Genomic DNA, 24,953 nt, shown 5'->3' with positions numbered 1-24,953 from the left:
TAGCCGTTGTCACAGCGATTTGCCCTGCTAGCGATTTGCCCTGCTGTGTGTGAAACTGCGCATGCGCTTAGATAAGCAGGGGAAATCGCTGTACTAATCACAGCGATTTACTCTGTTTCAGCGATTTGCCCTGGCTACGCGGCAAGCTACGTACGCCCAGGCATCGCAGGGTAGATCGCTGCAGTGTGATTGCAGGGATTTGCTCTGTTTTAGCGATTTGCCCTGATGACTGATTTGTTGTACACAGTTTTTGCTCGTCTCGGAAAGGTAAGGAGCTGATCATTTTCTTGCTGTGATTGCCTTGCAATACACTGACGTATAATTAGGGTGGAGTATACGAGTATCATCTCTACCTCTAGACGTCCAAACTCCTAATATTGCAAACTAAGGTATGATACATCTGTTTCTAGATAGTACATGTGTATTTGTGGACGCTCATTCACACTCACACACACACACACACACACACACACACACACACACACACACACACACACACACACACACACACACACACACACACACATACACACACACGCATGACTTAGATAGCTGAGCATTGTGATCCTTTCAATCTGGTTGGCTAAGGCAATTAAAGCAGATGGGGTAGTTGTGTGGTCAAGATTGTGTGTGTGTGTGTGTGTGTGTGTGTGTGTGTGTGTGTGCAGGGGTGTCGCGTAATAGGGGCTACAGGGGGCTGAATCCCCACCACTTTTGGGGGCATTTTCCTTTTTTCAATATCAAAGACCAGAGCCGAAGTCTCAGCAGCAAGTCAGCCCCACCACTTTATGTGCCCACGCGACACCTCTGAGGAACGTAGAGGAACCGTTAGTCGCCAAATTTTCACTAGTTTCTAGGTCAGGAATTCCAGAAGTAAACAAGTCATTAATATTACTGTTGAGACCTTTTCCCAGATTATCATGTTTGACATTAAATTAAGACCTAACTAGGAATTTGCAGTAACGTTGGATGAACATTGTAGATAGCAAGTAAACACAACAATCTACAGTATTATGCTTGGGATTCTTTCTATGTAATACTATGAGTATATTTATTTTATCCTAACTTTCAACTAATTGTATAGCTACAACCGAACAAAATGTGGTTTGTTATCACATCAACATCTGGGAAATCCATCCAATAAGACATGAGCATTCTTTGGTTGAGTAGATAAGAGCGTTTCTTCTCTTATGACTCAGTGCCACTATTGTTGTTGAGAACAGTACATCCGGCTACTGCATGTAACCCCTCCAGTCCTATGGCTAGCTGTGCTCATCTCTGGAACACAAGCGATAAACTTTTGTTATTTTAGCGCTTCACTAGCGTGGCATCATTCAACATCTAGATTTCAGAACTGGACGTGCAGAAACTTTTGTCTGAACAGACATTCCTAATAGCACTAGGAGATGTATGAGCTCCTGGACGTATCTGGTAGTTCTTCTGATAGAAAGACACTCAGGCAGCGTGCGGTGAAAAAAGCTGTTTGTTTTGCCACTTTCGACGCCCGCTACTTGCAAAGATCTACGTAATAGTTTTCATTTGAATAATTCAAGATTGTCAGCTAGATTCTTCGTTTCTTTGAACAGCGTAGAAAAGAATCTAAAGAAGCAGTTGCCATCACCTTCAATTACAATTGACTGCAAATTTCATGTTTAATCAAGAGCTGCTGTGCAATAGCGTCTCATTGATGATAGAGCTGGTGACTTGGATTTGCTAGTGTAGCGTATGAAGAATAGGAGTGCACGATCGCGATTGTTTGAAAAATTAAACGCACCTGAAGGTCTAGAGTTGGGTTTGTCTGGAGCTGATGGCAGGGACCGATGAGATCGGTACAGGCAGTAAAGTCCATAAAAATGATGGTCAACCAGCAACTCACAATAGATTGCTACGTTATACATTGTTACGTGATATGTACGAAGGTGCTAAGTACAGTCACCCTACACCTATAACGATATATCCGTTTCACGCTAACATATCCTTATAAGGGTAATATTGTTATAAAGGTAATGCATTCTGAAGTACTGTCTGTGCACAAGTTCTTACTTTAAACTATGCTTAGTGACATTTAATGTTCCAACTGTTTAGCCTAATTAATCACAGTACACTACTAGTCATCGATCCACTGGTTCAAGGTCGCTTGTCGATGATGAACAGAAGTAACCATTCTGTCTAATGAAGACTTGATTCCATCAGCTACCTGCAGAAGTTTCTTGTTCTTTAGTATAGTTAGGTTCTGAGATAGGAAAGTGGAAACGGCTCGAATATGGCAACGGGCATCTCGAAGAGTGATTATAGGAGGGTCAATGTTGTCTACTGGGTCTTCCTCAATCTCCTCAACCACATCAACATCTGGGTCTTGTTGTACTTTGTGTAATGCATCGTCAATAGGGTTGTCTTCTATTTCTCTTTCCATTGGCAAACCTAGCAACTCATCAGGGCTCAAACATGACTCACCAGCAACATTGACAGTTCTAGCCATTTGATTCACAACTGTTGATAACTCCTCTAGAAGCTCTATCTTCTGTAGAAATGCCAGTGTCAATTTCATCCATCTCCATCTCTCTTGGTGGCAATATGCCCGCTTTCCTCCAGCAGTTGACCACTGTTTCTACTTTAACCTCTTTCAAGGCGTAGCTGACCCATTCAATAGCTTGCTTCATGTTGGGCTTGATTTTACTGACGTCAGTATCATCTAATTCAAGCTGCTCTACAATCCAGGAGATGTGCCTCCTTTGAAGAGCTGCTTTAAAGGCTTTGATAATGCCAGAATCAAGAGGTTGTACAGTGGATGTGGTATTGGCAGGCAGGAAAATGACTACAAGGTTACCAAGAGTGAACACTTTCAACTGTCCACTTTGCCATGGAGCTGCATCATGAGGTAAGATGTGGGACGTGGCATTATCCATCACAAGGTAAGTTTTGGAGTTACGTGTGGATGCATTGGCTCTTGCTGCAATATGCAAGATAAACGAGTGTATGACTGCAACAAATACTTGTCCATTTATCCATGCAGTCTTGTTACTGTAATATTGCACATCAATATCAGCAGGCTTCCACCGTCCAAAGCAACGAGGAGACTTTGCATTGCCAAGGACAATTGGAACAAACTTGTCAGTTCCTGTGGCATTCACAAACAGACCAACTGTTATACGATCTTTTGCCAACTTTTTCCCCTTCCTGCCTTTGCTATGAACTGAAGCTAAAGACTTCTTGGGTAGTTGACGAAACAAAAGACCTGTTTCATCAAAGTTGTAGATTAGGTCAGGATCCACACCTGCTAATAACATGGGAATATCAGCTCTAGCAATTGCAATACCAACAGTGTTAGCAGAATCTCCTTCCCCGTGGCGAACTTGTACATTGATAGCATGGCGTCTCTTCCAATCCCGCAGCCACTTGCTACTGTACCTGAAGTTGGCTGGGAGTTCTAGCTTTGTCCCAATCCGTTGAGCTGCTTCAATAGTCACAAAATCAGTCAACGGAGCTCGTTTAGCTTCCATGTGAAGAAAACATGTGTACAACAATTCTTCTAGTTCTTCAACATTGGAAGATCGCTGCTTCTTTTTCTGCTTATCTCTAGCAGACAAGGTGGTTTCCTCACGATGCAGCCACTTATTACTTTCCTTCAGAATCCCAGAAAGAGTGCACTGGGCAATGTCTTTACCACAAGTGTCTTTAAACCACGACTGCAGTTCTTTCTGGCTAGGTCTTAGCTCCATACGACTCCGCTTTACCAGCGTTGCTTTCTCTGCAACGGAGAAGGCAATCCTTCTTTTCTTCTTATGGCCATCTGCAGAAAGAGGCGCTTGATCAGTCGAACCTTCCTCTCCCACTCGAGATTCCGCATCCCCTGCAGCAGCACTTGACTCCATGTTTGTTGCAATGCACATGCGCAGCTTGCATTTTTAAAGTACCTCGCAGTAGTGTGTGCACTTTTAGCACATTAATACCAATGAGTATCATTATACAACTACTACAGACGTGTTTCGTTCCAGCGGCAGAAATCGAAATAGGGGTAATATCGTTATAAAAATATCGTTATAGAGGTAAAGTTTTGTATTGTACGGTATCGGGAAAGTTTGGTTTCAGCAGCTTCTATTGCTATAGAGGTTATCGTTATAGGGGTAGGGTGACTGTAGATGGCCTACCTTGCAGTGTGCCACTAAATGATAGACGTAGTGGTGATGGCGGCGCATCCGGGGCTGCAATTCACACTACGAGGCTACATACTGCTGAGCAGGTGGTTTCCATCCAAGAGCCGCTGCCACAAAAGACTAAAAAGTACCATATATTTCTAGTCGCCAAATTGGTGACCACACCACTCATTTAGTTGCCAACCACCTAGAAGTGGTCGCCGTATGGTGACTTGGCGACCGGATTTTTCTAACACAGGTGTGTGTGTGTGTGCATGTGTGTGTGTGTGTGTGTGTGTGTGTGTGTGTGTGTGCATGTGTGTGTACTTGTGTGTGTGTGTGCATGTGTGTGTAATTGTGTGTGTGTGTGTGTGTGTGTGTGTGTGTGTGTGTGTGAGAGAGAGAGAGAGGGAGAGGGAGAAAGTCACAGTTTATGCATGATGAACCAGAAGAATGAAAGACTTTTGCACATATTGATTGAATGTCAGTGAAAAATGATTTAAAGCATATATTCCCTATGGTAGCTAGGTTACTCAAACTGAAACTTTCTTACGGTGACCGTGTCAAATTGCTTTGGAAGGATAAGGAACAATTAGTTTTAGTCAGCTATAGTTACCGTGTTCAAACTTGCAAACGGGTTTTATCTGTATACTGTACTGCACTGGCTGCATACCATTTCAGTGGTGTTGTTGACTGGAATGTTGCCCTTATTCTCACACTCTGGGTGGTACCATTTCGTGCATGTTCCACACTGTATCATGGCCTCATTTGTGTCTGGTTGTCTGCAGTGACAGTATAGAGGTATATTGTGCTGCAGTTTAATTCTTCCTTCTTTAGAGTGAACTATGATGTCATGAGGAAACAGGTCGAGTTGGCCTTGTGTAATGCAGTAATGCAACTGGGATCAGTACCATGACACAGTGCAATTGCATTTGCAATTGCAAACAATCCGCAATCTGAACCTCTATTCTGCTGTTGTATATCCATTACGTCTACAAACAGTCTCTCAGCTGAGCTAAAAAGCATTGCAGCAGCTACCTTTTGCGGGAATTGAGGGAGATTACATGGATTTACAAGACTGTCATACCACTGAAAAGTATCTGGGTTTGTTGACAAAACATTTGAAATTGTCATCCAATGATTGCCATTGATATGAACAATTTGAACGAATTTATCAGTAGCGGTAGGAATGTAACCACCCACTGAACTACCAGCAAGAGCTACAGTTGGCTGGAAACCTTCAATGTTAGGAAACTGAGTTGATAGCAGTCCTTTGTGCATAGTCAATTGTTTCATCATTCAGCCAGTAATTGGGTTGCAGAATTGACGTGTAGACAGTAGGTGGTAAGTATTTCACAAGGTTTGTCTTCTCTAATGGCCTTAACCTTTTGACACGAGAACCCCTTCCACTGTTTATCCTCCTTTTTCTACTTGCTGTTAGACCAAACGGCACAGTACGGGTTGCAGGAAGTGTTTCATACAATATTGACAATTCAGTGGGATCTTCAACTACTGTTGTTGGAGAGTCTTCTTTGGAGAGAACTGATGGTGTCAACATTTGGACTGGAATCGCACTGTTTACAAAAGGCTTGAGGTGTTCACGAGACACTTTATTGGCCATCGGTTTTCCTTGTGAATTTTGTACGTAGGCATAACTTTCACTTATTTCTGTGATGGTGTAGGGTCCTTTCCAATCTGGTTCCAGTTTTCCACCTTTTCTTCCAGCTTTTCTTTGGTTCTTGACAAGGACAACATCATCCACTTTAAATGTAAAACACTTTGTACCTTTGGACACCCTGGCTTCATAAGTCTTCTTCATTTTTGCCTGTGCTCTTTCGATGTTCACTTTAACTCGTTGCCCTATCTGTTGGCAAAACTCCATCCATTCTTGCACTTGCTTTTCTGTAGCACTTTGAGGCATGGTTGCAGCACATTCTGTATCAGCAAAGACCATGTCTGAAATCTGCCTGGCTTCTCTGCAAAACATCAGGAAGAAAGGGGTGAATTTTGTTGCCTGTGAAATGCTGGAACGAATGCCGAATAGAATTGCTTTCAGGTCTTCATCCCAGTTGTCTTGTTGTTCATTTACTAACTTGCCCAGTCTTCGTTTCAAGGTCTAGTTGGTTCTCTCGTCTTGACCATTTGTTTGCGGATGATATGCAATGGTTAACAAACTCCCTACCATTATCTGTGATGATTCTTTGAGGAGGTCCATACTGCCAGAACATCTTGACGAGTTTGCTAGCTACTGAAGCTGCTGACTTGTCAGGAATTGCATAGGCTACAGGGAACTTGCTCCATAAACAAGTGCAGGTCAGTATGAAGCGGTTTCCTTGTGCTGTTACATTAAATGGTCCTATTAGGTCAATTCCCACCACTTCCCAGGGGCCACTTGTTGTTATCGGCTTTAGCTGTGGTGCTACAGTTTTTATCTGCTCAAATTTTTGACATTTTGCACATTCAGCAATCCATTGCTGTACATCAACATACATTCCAGACAAGTAACAGCGAGAGTTTATCTTTTGTAGTGTCTTGTCATGTCCCATATGACCACCTTGAGGGGAGTCGTGACAGTGGATAAAGGCCAGCCTTCTTTCTTCATCAGTTATTAGAACCCGTCTGTTGGCTTTACCTTTAGGTCCAATGTAGAAAAGTTGACCAGAATCTATAGGTATGACAATAAATTTAACCACAAGGCGTTTATGTGCCACTGAATTTGACAACAATCAATCATTTTAAGGGCTGATATTGACTGTTATTGATCAAGTCAATAGAGTAATTTTTATTAATCAAACATCTAGGCATTGTTTATGTAAGTCTGAGTTATATACTGCTCAGTGCTCATATACTGTGTAACTGCTAGACTGCTTGTTATTGGTTTCTGTTATGTGTATGTTAAGCTGGAAGTGGAAAAATTTAAGACTAGTCTAGTAATACTTTTCTAGCGTGAGACGTTCCATAAGTTTATGGGTGTTTACAAGTTTCTACTTGTCTATTCAGCTGCAGCAACAACAACAACAAACAACAACAACAAACAACAACAACAAAGCAGCACAACTTCAAGGCTGCAGCAGGGAACTGTTCTAGATAGATAGATGTGTTGAATATTTCTAATGTTTGTTTTAAATCAATTATAAATTGAATTCTACTATGTACTCCTGTTTATCTTCCGTGCAAGAGTAATTTTGCAGACTGACACGTTGTATAGTCATCTAATTTGTAAGTTATTCAAAGTCACAACGTTGTACTTGGTAATAAGTGTACCATCTAGTTTGAATGAGCGAGCTTGACGGCTAAATGAGCACTTCTGGTTTGATGTCAGGGTTCCTGGTTTTTCTCCAGTCTTGAGAAACACTAAAATGTCTCTTTCGGTGTACAGTCTCATTTCTTTCACCGGACAAATCACTGACGTCTGAAACAGAATATTTGGCGCCAAATTTAAGTAGGTTGCACCATATATGGTATGTGTACGCATGCGTTATAGCCGCAGCAGGGCAAATCACCGACTCCTGAAACAGATTATTTGGCACCAAATTTGATGCAGCTTCACTCTTTATATGGTAAGTTGGCGCATGCGTCGTAGGCTAACAGGACATATCACTGACGGCTGAAACAGAATATTTGGCGCCAAATTTGATGCGGCTTCACACTTTATATGGTAAATTGGCGCATGCGTCGCGCCCTTAGCAGGGCAAATCTACGGAAGCCGGTAGCGGCGGATTGATATCAGTCCGGCGTTCTCGGCCGCACTGATATCAATAGATACAAATAGTCTAGCGCGCGTTATCAAATGTGTAGAAGTTATGTAATATCAATGCCACAATCATTAGTTAATATTAATGTACTGCAAAATAACGTGCGCTATTCTAGATACAATGGACACGTTACCGCCTTGTATTCTCGTTGTATTCTAAATAAATGAACTGTGGAACGTGTGTGCGCGCTCTTCGATCAGCAGCTAAGGAGACCCCAGTTTGGGATCGTTGTTTGCTGCACGTCATGGGAACGGTACTAATCGACTTTCCAGTGAATTGGATACGAGTAGCCCTTGACTCTTCTGATGCGATGATTGTTGGTGCACTGAAATCTCTTTGGTATGTTTAAATAATTAATTAAATTGATTAATTAATAATAATTACAAAATTAGACAAATACACACATGCACACATTTAGTTGTAGATGTGTTCAGTAATGATGTAGTCGTTATTGTAGAGTTAAACATTGCAGAAATTTTCAAAAGATAATTTCAAACTTAATGCAGGACTGAAAAACGTCCTTGGATTGAATTATTGTGTGAATTCATGTTATTCTGTTCCTGCTGTGTATGAAATCTCTACAATAACTAATATATCACATGCGTGGGTGAGTGGTCATCTGTGTATGTGTACACACACACACACACACACACACACACACACACACACACACACACACACACACACACACACACACACACACACACACACACACACACACACACACACACATATATATAATACACAGATGACCACTAACCCACACATGTGTCTATGATATGATATATTAGTTATTGTAGAGATTTCATACACATCAGGAACAAAATAACATGAATTCACAAAATAATTCAATCCAAAGACGTTTTTCAGTCCTGCATTAAGTTTGAAATTATCTTTTGGAAATTTCTGCAATGTATAACTCTACAATAACGACTACATCATTACTGAACACATCTACAACTAAATGTGTTCATGTGTGTATTTGTCTAATTTTGTAATTATTATTATTAATTAATTTAATTAATTATCTAAACACACCAAAAAAGATTTCAGTGCACCAGCAATCACTGCAACGGAAGAGTATGGTTTCTGAAACCCACTACTCGTATCCAATTCACTGGAAAGTCGATTAGTACCGTTCCCACGACATGCACCAAACAACGATCCCAAACTGGGGTCCCCTGAGCTGCTAGCAGATCGAAGAGCGCGCACACATGTTCCACAGTTCATCTAGTTAGAATACAAGACGGTGACGTGTCCATTGTATCTAGAATAGCGCACGTTATTTTGTAATACCTAGAAAAGTAAATTTTACACATTTGGGAACGCGCGCTACACTATTTGTGTCTATTGATATCAGTGCGGCCGAGAACGGCGAACTGATATCAATCCGCCGCTACCGTACAAATCGCTGTGACACCATATCTGAGCAAATTTTGGGGGGTCCACTTCATACACACATCCCGGATATAGAGCCCGGATAAGTTTAGCTTGCACGTGCACAGTAGACCATTCTCACGTGCACAAATGGCTAGCAGTTCGAAATGTGAGGTGTTATGCTGACAGATCGTGGGAGAATTGCGCTTTCTCTGCGATCAGTTACCACACTCAGTAAGGAACAGCGGCTAGTGAAAGGAGAGCCCCAATACGGGGAATGTTGGTTGCTACAAACCATTTTTTTTGCAGAAATCGACTTTCTCGAGAAACAATTGACTCCAGAAAAAGCTTTTCGTGATGCAACTATCATACAAAATGGCAGAGGTTTGTACATTTTGCTAGTTAATTGATATTAGTTAATTAACTAATTATTAATTTATTAGAATACAGTATTTAGTAACATTAAAGCACAATTTATGTATTTATGGTAGTATTTTTGAACCTTAAATGTGATTTAATAAATAGTAATTTATAATTTATAAGTGTGTGTGTGTGTGTGTGTGTGTGTGTGTGTGTGTGTGTGTGTGTGTGTGTGTGTGTGTGTGTATTAGGGAGAGAGATAATATATTTTAAAACAAACTACTAACTGACAAAACCGGCAAATCCCAAGCAATTACATCAGCATCTAACATTAATCTACTTTGTATCATGCGAGCATTAAATTTTCACAAATTAATAGACAGTTGTTGCATTACATTATATATATGGATAATGTGTGTTAGATACCCACGTAGGTGGGTTTATATAAAAATATATGTATTTCTAAATATATATAATATATATATATATACTAGTAACTATTGCAGAAGAACCCGTTTTTAATTAATCATGTACTCTGCTGTTACTGCAATTAATTTGTTTGCATAAGAAATGTATGGCACAGGTAGGATCACAGGAAGCTGTTGATCTGCGCCATGTACAGTCTGTTGCCACAGAACACAGTTTTTCATTAGCCTAAAATAGAAGCAATCCATGATCCATTTTAACTTAAAACAGGAATAACTTGTTCTGAACACTCATTCTGAAAACTCTAACTACAATCTGTTCCTCTCTATAGATCAAGGAATATGAACAATCCAGGACATTTGTTGTTGTGAATTCAGTTAATATGTATTGGTGAGCTAATATTTAGTGTTGGAAGTTTTGATTGATGTCTACAGTCAATGTTATTAATTAAATTTATATAGTAAATGTCGATTGATTATTGCAGTTAATATTTATTGATTTAAAGCATTTCATATTTCTTTGATTAATTAACACAGTCATTATTGTAAATAGAGTCAACGTAACTTCTTTATTCTGGTTGTTGCAGATTCTAGATGAGTAACCTGGATAACTTCCATTGTTGCACCTGCCAGAAGACGAATTACATGTGTGGTTTAGGCATAAGTCACCTATGTTTCGATTAATTAACATTTTCTGGATCTCGATAAGGTACTTGCATGCAATGTCTCAGTTGTATGTACTGCACTTGTAAGTCAAAGAAGGTTTGAGTTTTTAGTTCATCTTTTGAGATTCTCCACAGAGTTACACAGAAAGTGCCTTTTCTTCAGGGAGCTGCCGTGACCAGTTTTCTGAAGAAATGAGTGCAACTAAGTTTGTATAGCTGCATTGCATTTTGACTCGTAGTGCTTTTAGCTATTGTACTTTGTACATTTGATAGATTATTTGCAGGATCTTTTGGAAGACCAGCCATGCTGAAAGAGATTCTGAATAGATTTGCATACATGATGGTGTATCTATTTATATCTATAATGCTCACTTGAACGATCTGCCATTCATTGTGTCCCTGGCTGTTAGATTGGGAGTTGCTCTCAGATAGGGCTCCATATATGAGGGCTAGCTGTTACAGTAATTCTGGTTTCAAAACTTGATAAATACAAAGGGCGGTGTTTCTTCACTATGATGAGATGGAGCAGTTGATGATGCGTATTCACAGTATCTTATGCCATGCTCAAATTGACCACAAATAGAACTACGTATATACAAGCACAAAACATTATCATGTTACTTTGAGTCTTTCTTCAACATCTAGAGCGTACACTGTTATATCCAACTGGTAATGACTATAACTGGTTAAGATTGAGTTATGCGTATACAGCATTGTAAACTGGTAAACAAACGTCATAAATCTGGTAAGAAATGTCACAGCAGTCGCTAGGTTTTGCTAGAGAGTACTTTGATATGTCATTTCTCGATCTACCTTCCAATATTCTTCACACATCCTATACACACAATGTAAAATATTAAGCATCTCATTCTTCAGGTAAATTTTTGAATCTCTTTCTACACATTGTAGTGTTCTGTCTAAGTGACTAGATGATTTTAGTTAGCATTTCATGTCCCATTTAATTATGAGATTGTACATTACATGAACTAGTTCCTTGTAATCACATGTACCACACATCCTTGCTAAGTACCTGTAGCTAACGCATGCTTCTTTTAAAGGGTGCCTACACTATCTTGTTTAGACAGTGTAGATATTAACCAATATGCATGAGAATTTGTTCCTGTCCAGAATACCACAAATTATATTAGCTCACCACTACTCATGTTAACTGAATTCACAACTACAAATGTCGATTAGTAATACTCTGCAACCTAACTGCAGTAAAGTAATAAAAATGCTTTGAGTTAAACAAGTTTGTTCCTTAATTTAATGTCCATACTCCTGTCTAAGTGGTGTCCTCCCACAGGTTATTCAAGAAGACAAGTGGTTCAACAAGGTCTGTCACATTCCTGACACTTTGAATCTTGAACTCTTGACTTGAGCAAGATACAGCAATTTCAACAAATTCTGTCACACAAGCCAGCCTCTGCTGTGGCATTTGGTGACGTGACTACAGTAGCTACCAAATGCCTAGACTGGCATGTGACAGATGGTTACCTGATACACTGCTTGAAGGTACGGCATCGCTTCTCAATTGCTCATCACAAGATTGTCTTTGCCTTGTGCTATCCAACGTTTGCTAATTCACGTTGAACACATCCATAGCATTAGCTCTGAACAACAGAAAGAAGATTAGACTTATATTCCTGATTGTCAACGTACAAATTGATGCCTTAACTGGATCTTCTGTTGCATCAAATACATTGATGAGTGGGAATCATTGAACAGTGGCTGCTTTAGATTCGAATTCAAAAGCTTCCTTCTATGGTGACCCATTGGGATACCCAGTTCCTACCAACTTGCTGGTAGAACTAATACAAACACTGGACTATCAGTAGCGTAGCTAGGCATGAGGCAGTGAGGCAGTTGCCTCGGTAGGAAAAATGGGCGTGGCATTTCGTGCATGCGATACTCAAGCTATTGTTGACTCTACCAGTAGGGTCAGTATCTTGCGAGAGGTCGTTTTCGAAGATGAGAAGGCTTAAACATTGGTCAAGAACCACTATGGGAGAGAATAGGCTAAATGGGTTAGCTCTCATGTTTGTCCACAAGGATATGAAAATTAGCAGAGAAAATGTTCTGCAAAGATTTGATTCCACGAGACATAGAAGGATTGGACAGCTTCATCTGCCAACTGCTAACTAATCCAAGTGTAGTTTACTGTTTTTACCCTGTCAAATCAATTAAGCATATCAATATGACAGCAATAGCCTTAGGTAGTGCATATCAATAAGGAATTAATATTAATAAAAAAATTAATATTAATATCAATTTGCCTCGGTAAGAAAAAAATCCTGGCTACGCCACTGACTATGTAAGCACTGCCTTAGGTGAAAGAGTGGATATTCATGATTTGATTCCTATGCATAGGCCGACATTTGAAAAGATGAAAAATACGCATGATCAAGGCATTGCAAAAATTTCCCAATACAAACATGTTCTTCTCTTTGTGGGGTTATTGCCTTTGTTTTTGTGGCAGTTGCAGCATTTTCTCCAGAGAATCTGTGGGCACACATCTGTTCACCACAGCTGTCCTTCTATGTGACAAAGCAAAACTCAAACTTTACCTTAATTCAACCAGGGTTCTCCCCAGGATTTCAGAAAAGCGTAGCGCTAGCCCCTCCCTAAGACCACGCCCATCCAATAACGTCACGACAAAGTCCCAATTGCAATACTAATCTACTATCAATATATTAGACTTGCTGCTGAAAATCGTCTATACTAGTTGTTGTTTACAGGCTGTCGGGTATCAGTAACCCATTAGTTGGAAGAGTACGAATTTAGCATGGACAGCAGCTGAAGTCAAGATATCGCTTTGACTTGCAACCATGCATTGACAAACCTGTTAACTAGTCTACTAAGTAGCAGTGCAAGCTTGCTAGATACACACTGTGACACAATTGAATGCATAAACACAATGACATACTATTTATTCGTAATCATTGCTTCAAACAGTGACTGAGTATATACCCTAAGGTTGCTGCTACGTTAGAGAGTAATAAGCAAAACTGTGTTCAATCTTACAAGCTGTCCACTGTATAATGAAATTATGCTGACTCTGTTACAATATTGTAATGCATCTGTTCCTTTTGGACGCCCACTCCAGACACGCAGCGTTAAAGTCAAAGTCTTCTAAACAGGGACTTTCAATAGAGATAAACAGCAGCTGCACTGTGATTTTGTTGCTCAGACGGGGTTTCTCAGAGGTGTCTTTATTCTATTCAGTTCAGAAAAGCCCTCTCACAGTCAGCAGTGGAAGCAGGGATTAGCTGGGCAATGGCTGCAAGGTTACAAATGTTTGGAAACACTAAGGAAAGGTTCTCTTTCTTCACAATTGTAGCCATCACGTCTTGTTCTGTATGGCAAAGAATTTGCGCTTTGAAGTGGCACAGCCGTTGGAATCTGACTGGAACTATTTTTGCAAAGTGGTCAATCAGCGGTCCTATTCAGTATTGGCTTTCTTCAAGCCGCCTATTTAGTAAGCAGGTTCTAAACATGCAAATTACATCATTAAGATTACGTTTCCTTCACATGCACTTGCTATCTCGTATTTGGAGCATATCTAGACAATCTCAAATCACTGATCTCTGAGAGTGAAGTAGAAATTCAAGCATAGCGCAGCGCTACGCTCAAACGCCCTGGGGAGAACTCTGCTTCAACCAAGCCCTTATACTCACTACCTGACAAATACCTTAGCAGTATGGCTGCTTTCTGATCAAATTAAAATTTCAAATATCCTAGATAAGTCCATATTAGCTGATGAAAACTTGCAGTCTCAGCAAATCCAAAGCCACCATCTCAAGCAACCTAAACGCCAGAAGCTTTGCTTAAGTCTGAGTAAAACTTTCAAGACCAAAGTTTCAGGAGAAAATGTAACTCTTCAGCAGCTTCACCATGCAAAGCAACTACTGATTGGCCCTCCTGCTCTATACCTGACAAAAAGCAAACAAAGTTGGTAGAAAAAATTCACTCTCGCTAAGGCCGTTTCAGCTGGCAAGAGGAATCCTTTCTTTTCTAATGTAACCTGGTGCACTTCTAATGAGAGTCATTCACAGAGTACAAAATCTGACAATGTCAGTGAAACCTCCATGTCTGTAGTAGAACAACAGTCAGTTTATGTGAAGAGATGCACTTTAAGCACAGACACACTTCAACAATTTCAAACTACCAGTGAAGCCAATCTAGAGCACCCACTTGATGCCAAACAAAAATGCAAATCTGATTCAGGCCTCCCTACCAGTCTTATACCCTTGCTCCCTCAGCGGTACAACTATTTTGTTGACTCATATTGTCAGCATGAATTGCAAAGTTTCCTAGGAGCTGAAACAAGCAACTTTACTCTAGAAGCATGGACAAGTGCCAATTGTGACACTGCAGCTGTCCTATGGATTACACATTTTGAAGAGGTTTCAAAAACCACCTATTGAATCACTACAGGTTTCAAAGCAAAAGAATGGCGGCTCCTTTTTAAAACTGTTCGTCATTGTCATCATTACAGAAAACAAAAAACTCTGTCACAAATGTCCACAGAAAGGAAGTGCAAACTAAAGAAAACCACCATACATTGTTCCACACAAGACAAAAAGTCAATGTGTCCTAGCACTTTAATAGTTAGGATATACCCACTTGAGGCATCTAGAATCTCAGACCACCCTGAATATCTTGCCTTAACAATCACATACCACCCAATCCACAGTGGCCATGCGCTCAGCTTTAGGCCAGTCACAGAAGCTGTGAAAAAAGCGAAAATTAGTCTCTTTGAGTCTGGCAGCTCTGCTGCCTCTGCAAAACATGAATACTTGACCCAACTCCAACTGAAAAGTGATCCACGAGTAGTTGAGAGCACTCTTGCAGACACAGCCATAACCCCAAATGTACGAGACATTCAACGCCTCTTTAGAAAATGGCAATCAGACAACATTGGACCATAAAATGGAGAGGCTACGTTTAAACGACTGCTCGAGGAAGTACAACGATACAACAAGGAACATGAAAAAGAGGGTGGGCGAGTATTTCTTCAACCTTATGAAGCAGCAGCTGCAATGAACATGAATGAACCTAAACCAAAAACCAGAAAGACTGATGCCATGCCCTTCCTTTTAGCTCTAGTCACTCCTCTCATGGCCAGAGTCCATGAAATGGTCACACAAAGTGCAAAGCTAGTCTTTTGTGACTCAACAGCCAGTCTTGATAACTTGAACACAGCTGTGTTCATACTTAGCTGCGGCACATCAATAGGAGCTCTACCACTTGCTGCAGTTATGACATTCAGTGAAGATGCTTTTACCTTGTCAGCAGGGTTTACGGCACTGTGCCACATACTGCCCAAGTGTGCATTTTTTGGAAGAGGCCCAAATCTTGGACCACTAACATTATTGACAGATGACTGTGCAAGCAAACGAATTGCTCTAAAGAGTACACGGCCTCAAGCGGAATTACACCTATGTGTCTTTCATTTTTACAAAGTATATGAAGATGGCTGTGGAGCTCAAATTTTGGTATCTGTGGTACAGACAGAATTACCTGTATGGCACTAACAAAACAACTTGTTTATGCCCCAAGTGAGCAAGCATTGACTGAAATCAAACGTGAAGTAGACAAAAGCCCTTTTCAGACATTCAAAAAGAGACTAGGTGATTACTGGCAACAGATGAAAGAATGGGCTGTGTGTTTCCGAAAAAAATTCCCACACGAGGCAACTATACTAACCATTATTCAAAGGCTAGCATTCGTATCAGAAAAGACATCCTTTTCCAAAGAAATAAAGCTTGGAATGTGGTACAAATGTTCAATCTTCTCACACAGACTCGCGAACTGTATTACCAGCGAAGTTTAATATCTGTTGCCACAAACAGATTAGACCATTTTGTCTCTACAAGATTTACTGTGACAGGAGTAAAAGCGTACACCGTTCCATCTTACGACATTGTCGCAACAGATGACCCAGGCGTTTACACTGTTGTGAGTCAGTCAGATAAGAATACAATGTGGTAGTAGACTTACAACTGGGTGAGTGCACCTGTCCCATCGGAATGCAAAGTCAACCTTGCAAACACCAATTTGCAGCAGCAATGAAGTATCGCAAAAGCAGTGTCAATACGATCTCAACGTATTCACCTCAAGGCCGTCAGCTTTTGCAGCAGTGGCATTAGGACAACACTGCCAACCCATTTCCTTTTACAGTAGTGTCCACCAAAAAGCAGAAGAAGAACATCTAAAGTCTCTTTCCATCAGTATGAATTGGTCTGACAAAAATATCAAACGTTCCTCCAAAAATTGCTCCTTGTTCATGTGAAACAACTGAAGTGGCAACTGCAGCTGACGACAACATTGATTTTAGCAATATATTTCAAGAGATCAAGCACAACCAATTAACACAGGAAGCTATGAAAAGTCAAGGGACGTCATTGAAAGAGTAATGCAGGTCACTAAAGATATCAAGGACGGACTGCATGAAAGTCATGTCACAGACAGCTTCATAGCTGCAGTAGAAAGGTTTTGTTCCAATTATTGAAAACTACAAGGCAAAGGAATCCACTCACCTGGTACACAGCAGCGACTGCTTTCTGCTCTACACATGTTTGGTAAAGAGGTGGCAGTCAGAAAACAAAAGAAAAAGATTCGAGTGAAACCTACTGCTGTAGCTAGACGACACTTCAAGTCCTTCTCTACCCGTCCAGCATCAGCAGGACGTCCAAGTTTGTTCATGAAAGCCAAAACTACAACCAACATATTCAACAGAAACATTTCCCCAAACGAATCCACCAGAGAGCAAGGAGAAACCACAATCTGACAATAAGTTTGAAAACAAATACCCCTAATGCCATCTAAACTGTACAAGGATACAAGATTTTTTTGAGTTGAGGAAACTGTTTATGTTAATATTCCTTGATATAAAGAGAGAGACAGATTGTAATTACAGTGTTCAGAATGAGTGTTTAGAACAAGTCATTCCAGTTTTATGTCCAGCAAACTGTGCACCCACTAGAGAAATAGGCATCTTCATTGTGTGTGTTTTAATTTTATTGCTAAAATGGATCATGGATTGATTCTATGTATTTTAAGCTACAGAAAAACTGTGTTCAATCCAATGTTCACTTATCCAACACGTCGGATGTCCGACAGGTCAAGCTTAATTGCCACATGGGTGATGATGATATGACAGATAACGCATCATGCACATTATAAATTCAAACTCAATCATGAAAAGTATAATTTTTATCTGTAGATCAATAAGACATTTGGTTCGTTTAGATTCACATCTACATTTAGTGTACCTAATGTGGAAAAAATGCCGTATAATATGAACAATAGTTGAGTACGCAACAGTTTCAGTTATCCAACAGGGGTCCCCTCCCAACGGGGTCGGACATAGGACATATGAAACGCGACTGTACATGGAATGGCTTCATCAATGAAAGTCCTGGAAGCGCCACCGCAAGCTTGACTCATGTCTAGAAATAGTGAATCATGGGATGAAGACAAGAAATGAGCCAGAGATCACACGAGAGAAGTTGCAACTCTTGTGTGATACTCGCTGGGTAGAGAGCCACACGGCCTTTGAAGATTTCCACAACATGTATGAGCCAATAATTGATTGTCTTGATCAGATATGTCAACCACCTTTTTCTGATGTGAAAGAGTAGATATGAGATGCAAAGACCTTTACAGAGGCTGCAGAGATGTCCCGTCATCGGAACTTCTTGTATCTTTTTACACATACTGTCATTTCTTTGCATACACCAGGAACATTGCCAAGCAGCTACAAGGAGTTAGCAAAGAGTACTTTCAGCATACCAAGACATTGCAAACGAGATTGATTGTGTTAGTGACGCTCGAGCTGAAGCAGAAAAACGTTTCAAAGTTATTTTTGAACAGTGTGTGCAAGCAAGTGAATTCAATAGCATGGAAATATCTGTTCCCCGTCGTTGTGCTGCTCAAGTTTATCACAGCAACTTTCCTGGTCACACTGCAGAGGAATTCTGGTTACGGTCGGTTTGTATACCATTTGCTGATCATTTCATCACTGAACTTAAGCTAGTTTCAATCAGGTTACTATGACAGCAGTATCAGGGATGCTTCTTTTGCCAGAAAATGCCATCAGAACTAATGGCATTCTCAAACAAAGATCATTGATCAATTAAAGAAACATTCCGCACCGACTTGCCCTCAGCAGACTCTCTCCCACAAGTTGACAGGCGAGTAAGATGCTGGCAAAAGTTTGATCAAGAGGCACTACCTAAGTCATTACCTGAAACTGTCCTTGCAACCAACAGCGGTCTCTATCCAAACATTCATGTCTCCTTCATCTATTATCCGTCACTCCTGTCGCATCTGCTGTTGAGCGGACTAATTCAGCCCTAGACTACATTCAAACAGAGCTACGGCACACCATGTGTCAGGACCGACTCATCGACTTGATTCTACTATACAGCCAAGAGGACATACCTCTAAACTATGAAAAACTCATAGATATTTTTGCTCCAAAGGCACCAAGACGAATGTTACTAAGAGACCCTCTGAAGCATCCCGATGACGAGTACTAGCTTTGAGTGTTACCGTAGCAGCAATATCAGTACGGTACACAGGCGCGTACCCAGGATTTCTCTGGGGGGTTTCCATATTAATATCAATAATATTAATCTGTTTATATTAATATCATTATTATTGATCTTAATAACTGTTTTTATATCAATATCTAGATTAATATTGATAGTAATGGTTTAATTGATATTTGATATTTAGTCTCATCCTTGTAATATCACGATGTCTTATGTATCTATACAAGTTGACAAAATGTCTTTCAAAATCATTCTTCGCGGATGTTTCCTGGAAAAACTGTTAATAACTGCATCAAAATCGATTGTCATCGACTGATTGATGTGTAGTAGAGCCAAACTGCTTAGTCTTTCTTGGCCCATTGAGGACCTTAGGTATGTCTTTAGTCGCCTTAAGACAGACACGGATCTTTCACACTCTGCTGTTGTGACTGGCAGTGTGCAAAATATGCGCAGCACACAGTTGATGTTTGGGTACATAGTTTCGTCAGCATATGACAAGCAATCTGCAGGCGTGTGAGGAAACGCTCCTTTGAATCTGCGCCATTTGTTGACCCAGTTGTGCATCTCCTGAGGCAGCCCATCAGCAGATGGTAAATCGTCAAGGTAGAATTCAAAGTCGTCAAGTCCCATAGTTTTCACATCCAATTCCCCCGTAGGGGGGTTTCCGGGCAACCTGGAAACATGCCTGCGTACGCCACTGGGTACACTATAGTGTTGTTTCTAGCGAAAGTGCTCATGATAAAGACTCAAGTTGCAACTGTCTAAAATGTATCTGATCATCATAGCTAGAAACTGGCAACAAAATAATGCAATTATTTGTGTTAAATGATCATGCTTGTTCAAACTTTTGCGTTTTCTGGAATGCGTGGGCGTGTCCTTATTATTCTATACTGAGCTGTTCATCTCTTTACTGGGATTCTTTTGTTCGAATGGGAAAAGTAGCAATTTCAGCATCAGCAGACGTAAGACATGAACACGAAAGCGGCGAATCTACTTGTCGAGATGCGCGAGTACGGTCTGGTTGACAGGGCTGACAAACTTTTGAGGTTGCTTCTGTAACAGTAGTGACTTTATTAGTTTAAGACTTTGAGCATGCGTAGTAGAATGTATGCTGAAAGCGCGGAACAGCGAGTAACTTAGCTGTGCTGAGTTGCGTTAGTAGAATCCATAATACAACTGAAAGCATTACATGGTGTCAGGATGGAACGACTCAAGCCACCAGCAGAAATGTCGTTTTGCGACCGCAACCTCGCTGAAACGTGGCGCAAGTGAGAACAGCAATTTCGTTTCTACTTCCAGGCGTCTGAGTTAGACAAAAAGACACCCGCCACGCAGACGGCCATACTTCTTCATGTGGCTGGGCCTGAAGCCCAAGAGATCTACCAGACGTTCGTGTTCCCGCCACAGGAAGCAGAGCAACCTGATCCTAGACAGGATGTCAACGCTGTACTCCAGCAATTCAAGACATATTGCAACCCCAGGCGCAACACTGTATACGAGAGACACAGATTCTGGTCGAGAGACCAGTTAGAAGGTGAGGCAGTAGATCAATGGGTTACCGAGCTGAAAGTAAAAGCGGCGTTGTGCGAATTCAGTGACCAACGCGATCTTCTAATACGCGATAAGATCGTGTTTGGCGTCCTCGACGAACGCGTGAAAGAGAGATTATTACGAGAATCAGACCTTACTTTGCAGAAAGCGTTGGATATATGCAGAGCAGCAGAAGCAACAAAGGAGCAGGTGCAAGCGATGAACAAAGAGGCAATGAAAGTACCCATAGGCGCCGTTCGAGGTACACAGAAGCAGCGACGCAACGAGCCAGACACTATGCCCAATCTGAGCTCGAGGATTCACGATAGTGGCAAGTCATCCAAGACCAGGCAAGCGGCATGCAAGTATTGCGGAGGCTTCCACCCACCTCGACAGTGCCCCGCCTACGGAAAGACGTGTTCAGCGTGTCACAAGAGAAACCATCTGGCCAAAGTCTGTCTACAATCGGCCAGGCAAATTAGGCAGGTCGAATTCCAGGTCGAGGATGCAGATGAATCAGGCAGCGACGAGAATGAAGAGCTACTGATGTCACTTATATTCATAGGACATATCCGGAACACGGCAGAATGGACGGAACGCCTTGATCTGGAGCGTGCGCAGATTGATTTTAAGCTGGACACCGGGGCCCAAGCAAACATCCTGCCTTTTAAGGTGTACAGAGTTCTTAGGACAAAATCGCAGCCCACCAGCAAGATTCTTACAGGTATTGGGTGGTCAAATCATACCCAGAGGCACAACTCAGGTCAGTTGTTTAGTCAGCAGAAACAAGGCGAGCTGCAGAAAAAGGCTCACGTTTTATGTTATCGACCACAACCTAGCCATCCTTGGAAGAGCAGCATGCGAGGACTTGGATCTGATCAGGCGTGTGGACAATGTGGTGCCTGTGGATATACAACCAGGTCACACCAGGCAGCAACACATCGAGCAGAACAAGGATGTGTTTAAAGAAATAGGAGAGTATGACAAAGAGTATGACATCCAGCTTCAAGCAGACGCTATTCCGGTGGTACAGCATCCGAGAGTCATACCATATGCAAAGAGAACCAAACTGCAACAGACGTTGGCAAAACTGCAGCAACAAGGTATTATACAAGACGTCGAGGGCCCGACCAACTGGCTTCACAATCTCGTGATAACAGAAAAGAAGAATAGGAACATGAGGATCTGTCTGGATCACAGACCTCTCAACAAAGTCATCAAAAGGGAGAGACACCACATACCAACAATAACAGATGTCCAAGCCCGACTGGCTGGCAAAGCGGTATTCACAGTAGTCGACATGAAGGATGCCTTCTGGCACGTCAAATTGTCTAACGAGTCAGCGAGGATGTGTGCATTCAGCACCCCATGGGGTAGAAAGTGCTTCACAAGGATGCCGTTCGGACTGGCTTCAGCCAGTGAAGTGCTGCAAGAAAGGAACGATCTCACATTTGGGGACATCCCAAACGTTCACGTGATTGCAGATGACCTGATTGTGGCAGGCAAGACGGAAGAGGAACATGACAAAGCCCTCGCTCAGGTGTTACAACGAGCAAGAGAAAGGAATGTGCGATTCAGTCCCCAGAAGCTACAGTACAAGGTTCGCCAAGTGAAGTATATGGGTCACATTCTTAGTCAACAGAGACAGCGACCGGATCCGGAAAAGATTGAGGCGATTGCGGGTATGCCAAAGCCCCAAGACAAGCAAGCTGTACAGCGACTGCTAGGCATGATTAAGTTCTTGGCCCCCTATATTCCAGCGGAGTCCGATATCACAGCCCCACTCAGAGATTTGATAAAGGACGGAAGCATGTGGAAATGGAATACACAGCATGATGCGGCCATCAACGACATAAAGCGAGCACTCACTAGTGATCCAGTGCTAGCATTCTATGATCCTGAGCAACCGGTCACAGTGCAAGCGGACGCGTCACAGAGTGGCTTAGGGGCATGTCTCATGCAGCAAGGCAAGCCAGTAGCGTACGCATCACGGACACTCACAACCGCTGAAAGAGCTTACGCACAAATAGAGAAAGAAATGCTCGCCGTCACCTACGGATGCAAGAAATTTCACCCGTATATATATGGAAAGACCACCAATATTGAGACCGACCACAAGCCCTTGGAAGCTATAATGAAGAAGCCAATTGGTGCAGCACCACCAAGGCTCCAAAGAATGATGCTACAGCTGCAGAGATATGACCTGGTGGTTCGTTATGTTCCAGGCAAGCTAATGTATGCAGCAGACACTCTGTCGCGGGCGCACTTGGCGACTACTCACGACGCGGATCCAGAACTTACCAGTGACATGCAAGTCCATGCTTTTGTTACTTCGCTGCCAGTAAGTGCAAAAAAGAAAGCGCAGTTACAACAGGCCACGGCAACAGATCAAGAGCTACAAAGTCTCAATCGACAAATAGAAATGGGCTGGCCTCCAAAGATGGAGGATGTACCAACCAAGATACGAGCATACTGGACGATCAGAGACGAGCTTCATCAGGCAGAGGGCATATTTTTCAAAGGAAGGAAGATAATCATACCAAAGGCGCTACAATCAGACATGCTAAAGATTGTACATGAATCTCATCAAGGGCTGGAAAGATGCAAAGAGCGAGCAAGAGCAGTCATGTGTTGGCCAGGAATGACAAAAGACATCGACCAAGTGGTTAGTCAGTGCAGGACTTGTCTGCGTTTCCGGAGGAGCAATATTAAGGAGCCTCTTCTGCCGCATGCACTACCAACAAGACCATGGGAAAAGCTAGGAGTGGATATCATGACTTTGAAAGCAAAAGATTATCTGATAGTAGAGAACTATTATACCAAGTACATAGACGTTCAGCAACTGAGAGACAAGACATCATCGTCGGTCATTAACGCCATGAAGTACACGTTCGCTACTCACGGTATTCCAGAAGAAGTAATATCTGATAACATGCCGTTTGCAAGCAGAGAAATGCAAGCATTTGCCAATGAATGGGGATTCACCATTACAACCACAAGCCCGGGGTATCCAAAATCTAATGGCTTTGCAGAGAGGAACGTACAAACCATTAAGAACCTGCTCAGAAAGACACTTCATGATGGAGGAGACCCGTACCTGGCGCTCCTCAACCAAAGAAGCACCCCTATACCGCAGCTGCAAGCGTCCCCAGCTGAGCTCCTCATGGGCCGCACCTTGAAGACGAAGTTGCCGGCAGGCCCAGGAGTGCTTCAGCCACAAATGCCTCGTGACGTATCGGAACAGCTGAGACAACGACAACGGCAACAGAAGTACTATCATGACCAAGGAGCTCGACCAAGCAGAGAACTATGCCCAGGCGAAGTTGTCCGAGTGCAAAAGGGAAAAGAATGGGAACCCGCAGAAGTGATAAAGCAACACGACACTCCGCGGTCGTACGTGATAAAACACCAAGGCAAAGTTCTGCGGAGAAATAGACAATATCTAAACCCCTCACCGCAACCGCTCTCGGAACACAGCGAGGGATTGGACTATGACTCAGACAACGTTGACAAAGACGATACCAGCCTAGGAGATCCGTCAGACAGCACAGAACAGGGACAGCAACTCCCAAGCTCGCCAAAGAAGGTGACCAGATCGGGACGGGAGATCAAAAAACCGACACAACTGAAGGACTTTGTTATTTATTATCGAAAATGACTGCAGGGTTTGCAGACTGTGTAAAAGTAAGCGAAATGTGGATCTATTTTATTCTGGAAGTTCAACGTCTCAGCAGAAGACGAAATACATCAAAGTCCCATTGGGACAAAAGATTCTTCCCGTTCGAAAGAAAGAATCCCAGTAAAAAGATGAACACCGGGCCTCCCCTCTATGTAAATTCTAGATCCGCTACTGAGTCAGACAGTCTGACTGAATGCCGTTCGCTACGAACAATTGCTCTAACCCTTTCTGATAGACTCCCCACTCGTCTGAGACGGCGTCAAACACCTCAAACTTGCTGATTGGAAACTGAAACTCCCGCCACGTTGGAAGACTTGCACCGCTGGTGGTACGAGCACTTGGTCGCTTGCAACCGACGCTGTTGCATCATGTGCTTGCCCTCAATGTGATATTCTTCTCTACTATGTTTCGCGGCTATCGCTATCACATACAACACTACCCGGATCTACCTTGGAGTCCCAACCACTA

At 42.0% G+C, this 24,953-nt stretch overlaps 2 protein-coding genes and 2 long non-coding RNA genes across 5 annotated transcripts; 3 read left to right on the top strand and 1 right to left on the bottom strand.

The window, feature by feature from the left end:
• The first annotated feature begins 12 nt into the window (after nucleotides 1–12).
• On the top strand, nucleotides 13–7,459 carry LOC134182647 (uncharacterized). Of its 2 annotated transcripts, none has more exons than XR_009970378.1 (3): nucleotides 13–267; nucleotides 327–389; nucleotides 7,079–7,459. It is a non-coding gene; the product is annotated as an uncharacterized LOC134182647 (long non-coding RNA). The 2 variants fall into 2 exon arrangements; XR_009970377.1 differs by having other exon boundaries at nucleotides 7,134–7,457.
• Nucleotides 7,460–9,408: 1,949 nt separating this feature from the next.
• On the top strand, nucleotides 9,409–11,227 carry LOC134182646 (uncharacterized). Its single transcript, XR_009970376.1, has 4 exons — nucleotides 9,409–9,499; nucleotides 9,575–9,649; nucleotides 10,638–10,759; nucleotides 10,827–11,227. It is a non-coding gene; the product is annotated as an uncharacterized LOC134182646 (long non-coding RNA).
• Nucleotides 11,228–19,486: 8,259 nt separating this feature from the next.
• On the bottom strand, nucleotides 19,487–19,906 carry LOC134182473 (52 kDa repressor of the inhibitor of the protein kinase-like). Its single transcript, XM_062649876.1, has one exon. The coding sequence runs from the start codon at nucleotides 19,904–19,906 to the stop codon at nucleotides 19,487–19,489; it is 420 nt and encodes a 139-aa protein (XP_062505860.1).
• A 339-nt stretch (nucleotides 19,907–20,245) lies between these two features.
• Nucleotides 20,246–24,464, top strand: LOC134182472 (uncharacterized protein K02A2.6-like). The gene is made up of 3 exons (XM_062649875.1): nucleotides 20,246–20,296; nucleotides 20,576–21,530; nucleotides 21,583–24,464. Exons 1-3 carry the CDS (start codon nucleotides 20,246–20,248, stop codon nucleotides 24,462–24,464), a joined length of 3,888 nt encoding a protein of 1,295 aa, XP_062505859.1.
• Nucleotides 24,465–24,953: the final 489 nt, after the last annotated feature.

Source organism: Corticium candelabrum, chromosome 7 (genome assembly GCF_963422355.1).
Source record: "Corticium candelabrum chromosome 7, ooCorCand1.1, whole genome shotgun sequence".
NCBI lineage: Eukaryota > Metazoa > Porifera > Homoscleromorpha > Homosclerophorida > Plakinidae > Corticium > Corticium candelabrum.
Note: the sequence above shows the minus strand (reverse complement) of the source record. Positions and strands in the feature narration are given on the sequence as shown.

Coding starts and splice junctions, on each gene's coding strand:
- LOC134182473 (XM_062649876.1), bottom strand. CDS start 19,906: ATGGGACTTGACGACTTTGAATTCTACCTTGACGATTTACCATCTGCT.
- LOC134182472 (XM_062649875.1), top strand. CDS start 20,246: ATGAACACGAAAGCGGCGAATCTACTTGTCGAGATGCGCGAGTACGGT. Junction 20,297..20,575: donor AGATGCGCGAGTACGGTCTG/GTTGACAGGGCT, acceptor TTCTACTTCCAG/GCGTCTGAGTTAGACAAAAA. Junction 21,531..21,582: donor CACCAGCAAGATTCTTACAG/GTATTGGGTGGT, acceptor TCAGTTGTTTAG/TCAGCAGAAACAAGGCGAGC.